The sequence below is a fragment of the Coregonus lavaretus genome (genome assembly GCF_964263955.1).
Source record: "Coregonus lavaretus genome assembly, chromosome: 9".
NCBI classification, from domain to species: Eukaryota; Metazoa; Chordata; class Actinopteri; order Salmoniformes; family Salmonidae; genus Coregonus; species Coregonus lavaretus.
The window spans coordinates 18647328-18662061 of NC_139996.1; the positions used below are offsets into that span (position 1 = coordinate 18647328).

General features: G+C 42.6%; 1 protein-coding gene across 2 annotated transcripts in view; it reads right to left on the reverse strand.

Moving 5' to 3' along the window:
* Positions 1–14734, reverse strand: part of btbd11b (BTB (POZ) domain containing 11b) — a 109430-nt gene that overhangs the window by 28286 nt on the left and 66410 nt on the right. For both annotated transcript variants that reach the window (XM_084169037.1, XM_084169038.1), the window contains exons 2-3: positions 13212–13361; positions 1549–1753 (exon numbers count right to left, since the gene is read on the reverse strand). In XM_084169037.1, the coding sequence (XP_084025163.1) occupies positions 1549–1753; positions 13212–13361 (355 nt within the window). The remainder of the gene's footprint in view (positions 1–1548; positions 1754–13211; positions 13362–14734) is intronic.

Consider the following 14734-nt stretch of genomic DNA (forward strand, 5'->3'; position numbering starts at 1 on the left):
ACATCTGTCATTCATCAATGCTATTCTAGCCTGAGGGAGAATCCTGCTCTTTAGTGATTCAAGGTTTCATCACTGCACAAATACAAATTACTCTCTTCAAAGACATGGGAAACATGTGACCTTGAGGCATTATGAAGTAATTTGTACCCGTGTTTTCAAAAGATTACATTATCTTTGAAGACTCACAATTAAGCATAGACCTAGCCAAGGTTTTAAAACGTGATTGGAATCACACAGCTTTCCCAATTCTGCTCTACAAATCTGCTCGTTAGGAACCTTTCTTCGCGGACCGCAGAGCTGAAGCAGACTGGGGAAAAGAGACCTGGGGGACACATTAGCCGTTAGCTCTCCATTACATGGCAGTAAAGTATGGAGCCACGGAGGAAGCCTGCTCATAATCAACTGTCAGCTTTTTTACCCACTTCCCCTTCCCCTGACAGGGGTTTCCACATAGCCTGTGGACATACTGGGCCAGTGAGGTTATATAATGTATAGAGATAATGTACAGGAGTTTTTCCTCACCATGTGACCTGGCCAGGAAAAACAATGTAGATAGATAACTATTTGCCATAAAGTCATCTAACACAGAATTACTGAAAAATATATTGCGTAGAACTGCAGAAGGAAAAATGTATGTTCTTGAATTTGATATACCCAGAGGGTATATCTGAGCCAAAATGGTTCAAATGACGTCAGTTTCCCAGTTTTCCCGCAGGGTAAGAGTTTGATCAAATTCTAAAGGCAGGGACACACTGGTAGCGTTTGCCGGCCGAGACTATTTAGCACATCTGAACAGAGTTGCCAGCCGTAATTTGCAAACAGAGCGCGAACCGATTTTACATGTAGAATCGCGCAAAAATTTTGGCAGTCAGTCCCTAAAACACACTGCGCCAAATGAACAGCAAACAAACGTCAAACGAACGGCAGATGAACGGCTTCCTTTAGGGGAGCGCACTAAAACATGGACTCAATACATTCTAAAACACGGACTCCATACATTCTAAAACATGGACTCCATACATTCTAAAACATGGACTCCATACAGCCTCTAACTTGTATTGAACTGTAATGACTATGTTAGTGACACCAACTGAATCAAAGCCATCAACTTTGACTGTGCACGTGTGGATATGAGTCTGTTTCAAAAGTCATTTCCTGCTGTTTTCCCACACAGGTTATTGTTAGGGCTTACTATAACTTAACAAGCTGTCAATTGACTCCATTGACTCCATTTCCATTGAACCAATGGACATATTATTCCTCTATAGGAAAACATCTGGTTTAAGGATGTGGGGGAGACTTTGGAGGTTTGTTAAAACTGAATACAGGAGGTGTGTGTGGCGTACTTCAGAATGGCTTTGGTTCACTATAGAATTAAATTACTACCATAATATTTGTTTCAATACCTATCTGATCAAAGGATGAATGTGGCGGTTCAGTATAGGACAGAGATTCTCTTGAGCTGTGAATCATAACTGTCTATCTACAGCGTCAACGTAGAGATTTACCATATATATAAAAGTCTCCTTTGAGGTGTGTGTGTGTTACCTTTCTGTCTGCAGGGTAACCTTAGAGGGTTCTACGTTTGGGTTCTCCCATTCCATCTGGGGACAGTGCATGAAGTAGCAGAGGGTGTAGAGCGCCTCAGGCTCCCAGTGTACTGGGCTGCTCTTCTGGTGGATGGGCGTCCCATTGCTGTGGTTCTTCACATGCAGCGGCTGGAGGTGGTGCATGGCCCGGGAGACCAGGTCACCTGCAGGACACAATGAAAAGAGGGGTGGGGTTACGCACAAAATAATATCAGGAGCTGGACAAAAATAAGGTCATAGAGAAATAGAGGGAATGTCCACTTGGTTTCACACGCACACACACGCACACTGTCAGGGGAGATAGATATTATAGAGAATGTCTAGACCCCATGGTGAAGACACATAAACACAGACAGACAGACAGACACAGACAGACAGGGTTCATCACCATCCTCTCTAAAGGAGCTTCCGTCGAGGAAAAGCATAGCCACAACTGGTTTCTATGAAATGTGAATATTTATTAACATAATACTCTCCTTGCTATTTCCCCCTGCTCTGCATAATCCTCCAGTACTTTGAGGTCATGCTGTTGCACTCAAACTCTCTGCTTGAAAGGATTTCCTCATAAAATGTGAATATTCTCCAGATGCTTCAAATGGCATGCAAACACTCTTTGGCAAAAACTGTTCTCCACAAACTTTTTACTGAGCTGAAAGGGACAGGACATATTGCCTTCGAATTGCCTTGCAGACCTGGAAGCCAGACAACGAGACAGCTGGGCCCAACTAGAATCCCACTGAGACACAGTAAACTGAACATGAGGGTTTTTCAAAAGGCTGCAGTTTTATGCTATCTCATAGACAAAACGAGTATCAGTCCTCACCCTATTTCTACTGTATAGAGCAGAAAAGCACATCTTGTCTATATGACGTCATTACTATACATTAGAAACATAATGCAGATTGTTCTGCGTCTCTATCACAGCATGACATTCTGAAAGTCCTGAGCCCTATCAGTCCGTACACTTTTGTTACTGTGCATATAACTGAAAAACACTTATTGTCTATATAACCTTATTATGCATCGAACACACACATTATTTTTTGTTCTTGTATTGTTTGTATATCGTTGTAATTTAAATTTGTGTGACTGTCCTTGAGTAACAGTGTATCAGTGTTTTGTTACTTGTCATGTTTTGTATTTTTTGTGGACCCTAGGAAGAGCAGCTGCTGATTCTGCAAAAACTAATGGGGATCCAAATAAACACACGCATATCGTCCTGATATAGAATGACAACGTGCTAGTTTGTCAGTCAAGTAATAGAGTTATATTGTAATGGAACATTCCATTGGTTTCACATTCACACATAGGGGTCTGTTTCACAATCACAACACATTGCATTCAATTAAAGACTAAACAGTGGTCTTTCAGAGAGATCTATTTCTCACCAAACTCATTCAGTGGAAACGAAACTGCAAGCACTCGTACCAATAAATGGATGAGTCTATGGGGACAGTTATTCACAGAGACAAATGTTTTGTTTACCATTATAATTGTGTGGCTTGCCTGCTGCCAAGATTCCATTTTGCCTTGACAATGAGAGAAGGGCACATGTGGAGGCATGACTAAAAGGAAGGAATTGGATGCTTGGAATCAACAGGCTATCTTTCAGACAGCAGACCTGGGAGATGTCAGTGCTCGACTGATAAGAGAAACAGTGCAGCATTGTATGGAACAGTATGATGCAATGCAAAGAACAGAGTGGGCTAGCGGATCTGATGAAAACAAACAACAACCACCACACACTGGCAATTCAGATGTATAATTGAGACCCTATAGCCTTGACACTGCCGCACACACGTTGCACACACATTACACATTCATGCACAAAGCATGCATGCACAAAAGGATGCATGTACGAAAGCGCACACACACACACGCACACACACACGCACGCACACTACACCCCCCCTACACTAATTGTACCAAAGGGAGTACAATACAGTGTGATGACAGTGTAATAGTGCCCTAATTAAGAAGTGGAAGGAGGGTGGAGGTGGGACTGAGGCAGGCAGCTCAGGGTGATGGGATAACAGCCATCCTCATCTCTTATTGATGTTGGCCTGTCACATTTCCTGGAGTGGGGTGTTGGGCAGGCAGGCAGGCAGCCGTCAGGCTGAGGAGTGAGATTACTAAACACAACAAGCCAACAGCAACACTCACGGCCACAGAACAGTGCCTTTCTCTACACAAGACAATGAGTTTCTTCTGAAGTATAGAAAACAACCACTGATCCATTACAGATGGAAATAATAGAAATAGGAGAAACTGCTAGCTTTGTCATGTCTTCTAATAAAAGCTCTCATGTCACCATGGATACTGGACTGGACAGTGCTTTGTGTAGCCATCACTAGCACATTAGAGGCTGCTGCTGCCTATTGAAATCACTGGCCACTTTAAGAAATGGAACACTAGTCACTTTAATAATGTTTACAGTCACCTTAATAATGTTTACATATCTTGCACTACTCATCTCATATGTATATACTGCATTCTATTCTATAATATTCTACTGTATCTTAGTCCATGCCGCTCTGTCATTGCTTGTCCATATGTGTATATATTCTTAAATTCCATTCCTTACTAGATTTGTGTGAATTGGGTATATGTTGTGAAATTGTTAGATATTACTTGTTAGATATTACTGCACTGTCAGAGCTAAGAAGCACAAGCATTTCGCTACACCCGCAATAACATCTGCTAAACATGTGTATGTGACAAATCAGATTTGATTTGATTTGAATTGATCTGTTAGCCATATAGCTCATAATGGTGGCGAGGAGGAAAGTGAGCCATTTAAGAGCTAGTCTACAATGCCATTAGTCTATTCATGGGATTCAAGCTACTGCTACTCAATATCTCATCCCACCTAGCTCATTCTTTCCAGCAACAGTGAGCACAGAAGTAGGAGACAGACTGGCATGATAGCTCTAGTCTTTGGGTATGCATCTTAAGTATAATGTATTTTTAAAGTGTTCAACAGGGCACCATCCGCTTTGTCTACAGGCTCTACATGGTTATCAAAAGATAATCTCCTAAAACCTGTTCACTGTTGCAAGGAGCTGGGTTCTCGTCTAGTTCTGTTTCTCAGGAGTTATTTACAAGGGGGATTTAGGAGTGTTGGCACCTTAGGGGTGAGTTAGCAGCTATTCAGTGCCCACATAACAGCCAAGCGTTCATTAGAGTGTGATGTGTAATGACTATTTAATGGGGTAGAGGCTGAGTTCGTCTCACTGGAGCCATGACCAAACATTTACCGGTAGATAGAAATAGAAGAGGTATTAGAAATGTTTTGTATACAACTTCTTATCATATCTGGTCTTTGCAGTTGGAGAATGTGTAGTGTAGTGCACAGAATTGCACAGGTGAAGTCACATCTATTTGGACTTTGATTTGCTGCCGATCAGCCATGATCGTGTTTAATTGTGAGTGGCCTGTGTAGATCCAGGACGTTTCTCTCCATGACAGAAGCAGAGGAACATAGCAGGTTAAACTGTGGGTTTGATTAGCCAGAATCAAAAAACAAATTCAGTAAAGTAAATCAGACCTAATCATCATAGATTATCCAAGTCATCATGCTGTACCACCACCACTAACGGTACATCACAAACTACAGTTCTTCCTTAATGTCCTTGGGCTGAGGAGTCATACTGCAGGCTTGGAGAGGGAACAGGGTGACCTAGCACTGGCCCTGTCTATGAATCCCTCAGAGACCTAAACCACCATGCCACAGTGCTATAGAGGAGTGCATGCAGCTGAATGCAAACACACACACACCAAATTCCTGTTGCAGGAGAGTGGATAGAAGCACACACACTGCATTGAGTGCAAGCAGAAAGGGATCTGGGACATACATTCCCACATGTGTTTATCTTAACCAACAGATGGTTCTGCATATTGCAGATCAAAATAAGGTTAAAAGAAAAGAGAGGGGTGATTGCTATCTTGACAGTACAGCTGATAAACACATTGATGTAATCAAGATGAAAATTCGGTGGTTATCTCTGTCTGTATTTAAAGTAAAGGAAGAATGACAGAACATTCTCAGTCAGAGCAACCTTCAGTGCTCACATGAAAAATCCTACAGTGCAATGACGCTCTGCTGTCAAAACGATTTCCTTCAGGGACCTACAGTATATGTAGTAGTGAGTCCACTGCTGATGTCTTGGCTTTGCATTCAGCAGCATACCCCTCTCCCTTTTTATCTCAGAGAGCTCCTTTGTCCCACCCCCCATACACGCGGAGACTGGCTCAATCGGTACCTCCAGTGATGCTATCTCTTTCATCGTTACCCAATGCTTAGGTGTACCCCCACTGTACTCATATCCTTACATATCCTTGTCTGTACATAATGCCCTGAATCTATTCTACAACGCCCAGAAATCTGCCCCTTTTATTCTCTGTACCCAATGCACTAGAAGGCCAGTTCTTAAAGCCTTTAGCCGTATGCTTACTCTATTCCTCCTCTGTTCCTTTTATGATGTAGAGGTTAACCCAGGCCCTGTAGCCCCCAGTTTCACTCCTACTCCCCAGGCGCTATCATTTGTTGACTTCTGTAACCGTAAAAGCCTTGGTTTCTTGCATGTTAACATCAGAAGCCTCCTCCCCAAGTTTGAGTTATTCACTGCGTTAGCACACTCTGCCAACCCTGATGTTCTAGCAGTGTCTGAATCCTGGCATAGGAAGGCCACCAAAAATTCAGAAATGTCCATCCCGAATTACAACATTTTTGTGAATTGCTTACCCACCATCTATCCTCAGAGTTCGTACTGCTTGGTGACCTAAACTGGGATATGCTTAACACCCCGGCCGTCCTACAATCTAACTAGATGCCGTCAATCTCACACAAATTATCAAGGAACCTACCAGGTACAACCCTAAATCCGTAAACATGGGTACCCTCATAGATATCATCCTGACTAATTTACCCTCTAAATACACCTTCGCTGTCTTCAACCAGGATCTCAGCGATCACTGCCTCATTGCCTGCGTCTGTAATGGGTCCGCGGTCAAACGACCACCCCTCATCACTGTCAAACGCTCCTTAAAACACTTCAGCGAGCAGGCCTTTCTAATTGACCTGGCCCGGGTATCCTGGATGGATTTTGACCTCATTCCCTCAGTAGAGGATGCCTGTTTGTTCTTTAAAAGTGCTTTCCTCGCCATCTTAAATAAGCATGCCCCATTCAAAAAATTCAGAACTAAGAACAGATATAGCCTCTGGTTCACCCCAGACTTGACTGCCCTTGACCAGCACAAAAACATTCTGTGGCGTACTGCATTAGCATGGAACAGCCCCCGCGATATGCAACTTTTCAGGGAAGTCAGGAACCAATATACACAATCAATTAGGAAAGCAAAGGCTAGCTTTTTCAAACAGAAATGTGCATCCTGTAGCACTAAATCCAAAAAGTTTTGGGACACTGTAAAGTCCATGGAGAATAAGAGCACCTCCTCCAAGCTGCCCACTGCACTGAGGCAAGGAAACACTGTCACCACCGATAAAGCTACGATAATCGAGAATTTCAATAAGCATTTTGCTACGGCTGGCCATGCTTTCCACCTGGCTACCCCTACCCCGGCCACCAGCTCTGCACCCTCCGCTGAAACTTGCCCATGTGTAGTGCTAGAGTGCACTCAGAGTTCGCTCTGGGCATTCGTAAATCAGAATATTGTCCGATTGTCAGTTCGTAAATTCATCTTGCATTCGTTTTGCTCTTGGAGCGTTCAGAGCCACACTGGCCGCTCTGGCCGAGGAGTAGGGTTGAATAGGAGTCAAGCACTCAAGCTAACTGGCTAAAGTTGGCTAGCTTGCTAGCTACTTCCAGACACAAATCAGAGAACACCTCACTCTGACCATTTTACTCACCTTAGCAGAGCTGGTTAGGCTGTTTTCATGTTATCTAGAGTGTTGGTGACTAACTGTGCTGATGGCAACAATTTCATTACGTTTTTTTGCCGACGTTTACCTGACAACGGTCATTTTCAACGGGTGTTGCTCATTCGTAAATGCATCAGTTATTCTGCGCTCTGGCACACTCAGACGAGAGTGCTCTGAAATCGGTGTAGATAGCCAGAGTGAATGTACGAACGCACCCTATATATATGGCTCTCGGTAGAATTTCGTAATTTAGAATGTTTGGTTAATAAGAGCCAGTGTTTATTTAAGCCCATTGCGATGGCAATTGTAAAACATTTTTTAAAACGATATCAAAATTATATACAGCATGTTTGAATGCAGAACGCTTGGTTGGAACTCAGTTTTGGTGGCAATAACCTCAAGTCTTGCTGTGGAACTTGTGCTCTGCTATCCAAGATTATCCATTTGTCAACATGGCCATCTACATTAAGCGAATCAACCAGTATGTACCATGGAGGGGACAGGGACACCAGTATCTTCCTGGCCTGGAGGTCTTACCCCCACGGAAGCCTACCTCAACCCCATGAAGCCCACTCTCTCAGGCCTCTGCTACAGGGATGGGAGGCAGTTGTGCACCTCAGCCTGAGTTCACTACTCACACAGTAAGAGTCCCTTTCTGCCAACCCTACTATCTACACTGTTAACCTCTTAAGGATCTGACCCTTTTTTTCCATTTTCGCCAAAAATGACATACTCAAATCTAACTGCCTGTAGCTCAGGACCTGAAGCAAGGATATGCATATACTTGATACCATTTGAAAGGAAACACTTTGAAGTTTGTAGAAATGTGAAATTAATGTAGGAGAATATAACACATTAGATCTGGTAAAAGATAATACAAACAAAAAAACCTGCATTTAAAATGCATTTAAAATAAATTGATAAAATGTTTTATTCATCTTTGAAATGCAAGAGAAAGGCCACAATATAATATTGAAGTTTAGGTGCAATTTAGATTTTGGCCACTGAATAGCAGCAGTGTGTGTGCAAAATTTCAGATTGATCCAGTGAAGCATTGCAATACTGGACTATTTTGCCGAATTGGTCAATTGATACATTTTCAAGTACATAACTATAGAGAACATACAACAATTATATGGAAATACAAAATGTAAGTTTACACACTCCCAGGAATGTCATACATGATGGATCATTAGCTTATACACTAACTTTCACACATGTAGATGGCCGGGCGGGGTGGGTGTGGAGCCAGAGACAGCAAGGAATATAAAAATGGATTTTATCAAACAAAACTATGCTACATTTTACCTCTGGGACCCTCAAGATGACAAATCAGAGCAAGATTACTGAATGTAAGTACATTATTTACCTTCAGAGGTGAATGTATCAAACCAGTTGCCGTGATAATTTTGTTGTTGTTGTGCACTCTCCTCAAACAATAGCATGGTATTTGTTCACTGTAATAGCTACTGTAAATTGGACAGTGCAGTTAGATTAACAAGAATGTAAGCTTTCTGCCCATATAAGACATGTCTATGTCCTGGAAAGTTTGCTGTTACTTACAACGGTCATGCTAATCACATTAGCGCATGTTAGCTCAACAGTCCCATATACTGGACACCGATCCCGTAGAGGTTAAAACTATAATTGTCTGAAAACAAAATCTCCAATCTTTTCATGAAATCATGTTTTCCAGCCTGCTGCCTCTACCTGGCGTGATGCCTCAGTGCAGTTGGCCGCCCAGTCTCTCTCTGAGTTCTCCAATTGTGAGAAGCACTGGGAGGACCAGTGCAGACAGATAGCTGGGACCCAGTACTATTACAAACAGCTCCTGTCTGAGAAGCAGAAATGGCTTCTGGCCTGCTACCTCAAGGAGATGAGGTGCATCAATAAGTTCTACAAGAGGCGAAGAGGGGCTTGGGCTGAGAGTGAGGACACTGAGGAAGAGGTGAAGCCTCCACAGGGCAGGCAGCATGTGAGCTCTGAGGACCAGGTGGTGTCGGAGTTGGCTGTGGCCTTTGGCTTCCTGTCTCTCTCAGATTGACAACTCAACCTCCCTCTGTAAATGGACTGTGCCCATAATTCAATGACTTACTTTGTAGAAGTAGTAGTAAGATAAGATAATTATAATAAGATGGCGATGGTCATTATGGTAAGTTTGATGTGGAGATTAAAAGATCTGTGTTCAGATTTGAGTCCTGATCCAAATTGTTTCTGCTTCAAAATGAACTAACCATCTCATTTGTACCTAAACATCAGACAATGTGCTCCAATAAGGACCACACATTATATGAACATAAAACTGTTTTTCTGGTGGTGTAGAAAGCAATTACTGAAGTCATAATTTTGGCTTTATTTCCTGAGGTACTTTTCTCCTAGTGGTTGCTTCTATAGATTTCTATATGAAAATAGCCTGTGTGCTGAGTATAGGATATCCTCAGCTGTCCGCTATTGACATTCCCAAGAATAGAATGAGGCCATTGCTGTAAATGTACAGAATTACATGATCAATTTCTCTCTACTTCAGAGGAGGATTTTACCTAATTTAATCTCTGATTGACTGATGATGATTCTCTGAGGTATTGTTGAATCATGTCAGAGATGAAGGCCCGTTTTGTGGGCACTTTGACAGACTGCCGTTACAAATACTCTAATCTGGCATTTAACAGAAAATAAATGACACTATTAACAAAGCAGAAATATCAATAACTCTAAAATGGACATCTAAACGCCATTGGAAAAACACTATACCTGGGATATGCAAATTGGCTGTGCTGCAGTTTAGCTACATTTAAACTAATCTCTCAATTTAATTTGCCAGATTTCTTATCATCTGTCTTTATTCTCTCTCTCTCTCTCTCTCTCTCTCTCTCTCTCTGACAGTCTGATAGCTAGTCCGTTGTTGACGTTTCTGCTTTTCTTCATAATTCATTCTGTAGTTTGAACTTTGCACATATGCGTTCACGTCATCCGGCAAATTTAGAAGATAAACTTCCTGCGTTGATATTACCTTTGGAAATAAGCTTGCGAGGCATCGAGAGGCATCCTTGGCCGCTACAGCTGTGTCACTGTATTTGCAGTGTCAACACAGTTGAATGAGTCCCAGAGTGACCCCATCAATATTCCATGTACAGACCACTGATGATGTAACTTAGCGCTCTGTATGCCTGGGCCTGGGACTCCATTTTGATCCAGATGAGAATTGGATCAGTGTTTATTCTGATGATAAGTGTTGACACTGGACACACAGGGTGCTTTGGGTCGCTCATCGTGTCAGATGCAATAATATTGGCCAAACGTCAACATAACATCTGAAAGAGACAGTATTAGAAACCTCACGTCTGAAAGAGACAGCATTAGAGACCTCACGTCTGAAAGAGACAGCATTAGAGACCTCACGTCTGAAAGAGACAGCATTAGAGACCTCACGTCTGAAAGAGACAGCATTAGAGACCTCACGTCTGAAAGAGACAGCATTAGAGACCTCACATCTGAAAGAGACATCATTAGAGACCTCACGTTTGAAAGAGACATCATTAGAGACCTCACGTCTGAAAGAGACATCATTAGAGACCTCACGTCTGAAAGAGACATCATTAGAGACCTCACGTCTGAAAGAGACATCATTAGAGCCTTTCTATTAATATGTGTTGCTGTCTTAGAATGACATTGCTCTGTGTATCTACACTGACTAGACTAGAGGCTTCAGCACTTCTGGACATCACAGGTCGTTTCTTGGTTAGTCAGCTGAAATGAGCTGAGGACACAAACGCAACCACACTCCCAGACTGAACTGTGTGTCTCTTCAAATGAAGGGCCCACTCACTCACCCAAAAATGGCCCTAACGAAATGTCATAGGAAGAGATACAGTACTGTGTATGGGCCTAAGAGCATTATAGAAGAGCTCAATATATTCTCAAGTGGAAGAGGTTTTCACAAAAACATACATGTAGAGTGCATTCAGAAAGAATTTAGACCCTTTCCCTTTTTCCACATGTTGTTACGTTACAGCCTTATTCTAAAAAAAAAAAATGTTTCAATGTCCTCATCAATCTACACACAATACCCCATAATGACAAAGTGAAAACAGGTTTTTAGACATGACAAATAAAAAACAGAAATACCTTATTTAAGTAAGTATTCAGACCCTTTGCTATGAGACTCGAAATAGAGCTCAGGTGCATCCTGTTTCCATTGATCATCCTTGAGATGTTTCTACAGCCTGATTGGAGTCCACCTGTGGTAAATTCAGTTGATTGGACATAATTTGGAAAGGCACACACCTGTCTATATAAGGTCCCGCAGTTGACAGTGCATGTCAGAGCAAAAACCAAGCCATGAGGTTGAAGCAATTGTCTGTAGAGCTCCGAGAGGATTGTGTCGAGGCACAGATCTGGGGAAGGGTATCAAAACATTTCTGCAGCATTGAAGGTCCCCAAGAACACAGTGGCCTCCATCATTCTTAAATGGAACAAGTTTGGAACCACCAAGACTCTTTCTAGAGCTGGCCGCCCGGCCAAACTGAGCAATCGGGGGAGAAGGGCCTTGGTAAGGGATGTGACCAAGAACCCGATGGTCACTCTGACAGAGCTCCAGGACTGGGAGACTAGTCAGGATCGAGGGAAAGATGAACAGAGCAAAGTACAGAGAGATCCTTGATGAAAACCTGCTCCAGAGCGCTCAAGACCTCAGACTGGGGAGAAGGTTCACCTTCCAACAGGACAACGACCCTAAGCACACGGCCAAGACAACGCAAGAGTGGCTTCGGGACAAGTCTCTGAATGTCCTTGAGTGGACCAGCCAGAGCCCGGACTTGAACCCGATCGAACATCTCTGGAGAGACCTGAAAATAGCTGTGCAGTGACGCTCCCCATCCAACCTGACAGAGCTTGAGAGGATCTGCAGAGAACAATTGGAGAAACTCCCCAAATACAGGTGTGCCAAGTTTGTAGCATCATACCCAAGAAGACTCGAGGCTGTAATCACTGCCAAAGGTGCTTCAACAAAGTACTGAGTAAAGGGTCTGAATACTTATGTAAATGGAATGTATTTTACAAACATATATACATATTTGCACAAATTTATAAAAACCTGTTTTTGCTTTGTCATTATGGGGTATTGTATGTAGATTGATGAGGGGGAAAAAACTATTTAATAAATTTTAGAATAAGGCTGTAACGTAACAAAATGTGGAAAGAGTCAATCGGTCTGAATACTTTCCGAATGCACTGTATATTAATTTACCAGGTTTGTTGCAAGGACCTGGGGAACAGTTGCAGTAGTTTTTCCACAGAATATCTACAGTACATCAGTCCACTTCCAACAGATGTCAACATGGGGAAAGAAGACAGATGTTTCATAGTGATCCTAGAACTCCCTGAAAGGCTGTAGGTGAAGCAGAATACCTCGCTGCCGTCCTGATCCTTCAAGCATATGTAAATCTATTCATAGAAATGTATTCACCATTCAAACACCTCCTTAAATTGTTTGAATAATGGATCGATTTGGAATTCTCTGCCATTGACCTCGTTATCAGGACTTCTGGGGTACATGTTAATCTTGGAAGGCAAATCATATGGATGCTTCAGGTGAAATTGATCTGTCGGGTTAAAAAGAGACCTGCGTGGGCTTACTCTATAACACACACACACACACACAGCCTATGTACAAAGGCAGTGTAAAAACCCAATCTGTGTGCCACTGTACAATATATACTGTATGTCTGTCTAAGTATACTCACTGAGTTCCGAGATGCTGCCCACCCGTGTGGCTAGCAGGCACTGCTCGATGGAGCGCAGCTCCGACTGACTGTAGGAGTGGCCCTCCCCACTCTTCCCTGACCGCTGCTGGTCCCGATGCAGAGTCAGGCTCTCTGGTAGGCTGAGCACACCTGGAGGAGGGAGAGAGGCAGAGGGGGGAGATAGAGAGAAAAGAAACAGGTGGTTATGAGCAGACCAATGTGTAAACACAGTAGACAGACTCACGATGGACCCTTACTGGATAATAAAATGTAAAATAAGTGAAAAGTAACAATAATCATAATACAGCATGAGTGGGTTCTTTTTTACTGAGGAGAAGTGACTTTTCCATTGCAGGAAAGCTTGATGTTCATTAGATATGTTGGTTTGTACTGCACTGCAACAGGTGAACGGTTTGGCCCTAAAGCTCATGGTCAGCCATCTTTGTGGAGGGGACATTGAGGAGTGCAAGTTGTTTACTGTATTGTGTTTCTGTCTACACAAGCAATCACTGTGTGTGAGGAACAATGCCTGGCCGTCTCTGTCGGTGAGCTAGGGTGTAATCATTTGTTGTTTACAAGTTGAGGCATTGGAACAGGGACAGGATTCTTCATCCCCTCAATTTCAGAAATGTCCCATTTGACTGCCTGTGTTTCATAGAGCATTATTGCTTAGCGATAAATAAATAAATATATATATGATTTGTGACGATGTGGCTTAGTGCCGCCTTTGCATGTAAGAGCTCTGTATTATTTTGAGTTGATGAATTGTATGGCAGTTGCTTATATGCTGATGAATTCATGAATCCCATTCCATTTATTATGAGTGTAAATAGGCTACTGTGATGTATTGTAGAGATAAAGCGTCACCTCTCTGGTTAAGTGAGTTGGTATGACCCAATCCAGGTAGGAGTGTTACCAATTGGTATTTATGCCAGCCTGTTTTAGGAAGGGGGTAGACTGCTGCTGATAGTTACCTGCCTGTCTCTGTCCTCACTTTTGAATACGAGATGCTTGTTGTGAGGCATTCTTAAGTACAGCGCAGCGGTAAATAGCTGTAGTCCACTGTTTGCTAAACAGTTTAATAATCTAGCCTTTCTTGTTTTTGTGGATCCATTCTGTATATTCAAGTCGACTGTCATCTTGCTTAGCCGTGAAACACCTTACTTTATCACGATTCCACACCTACTTATTGTGTTATTTTATTCAGATTTAAACCATCAGGTGGCCATGTTAAATTATAGTTCCTCATTTCAATTTAGGCTATTTAGCTCTGCAGAAATGAGGGTATGTGCTTATATTTGTATGCTGTAACTATCCCTCTTCAGTTTAGCTCAGATGGAGTGTTCTACCTAAACTAATATCATGGAGGCAGTTTCATCATAGCTGCAGCCACAAAGTACATTAGTCATTCTCTCCTGCTCAGGGGATGACGAGGCAGATTGCTTTCCTTCCCATTTCCTATTCTTCCACAGCAGTGCAGTGCTGCTACCGCTTCCCACGACTCACGCCTGCGGTGTGTCAAA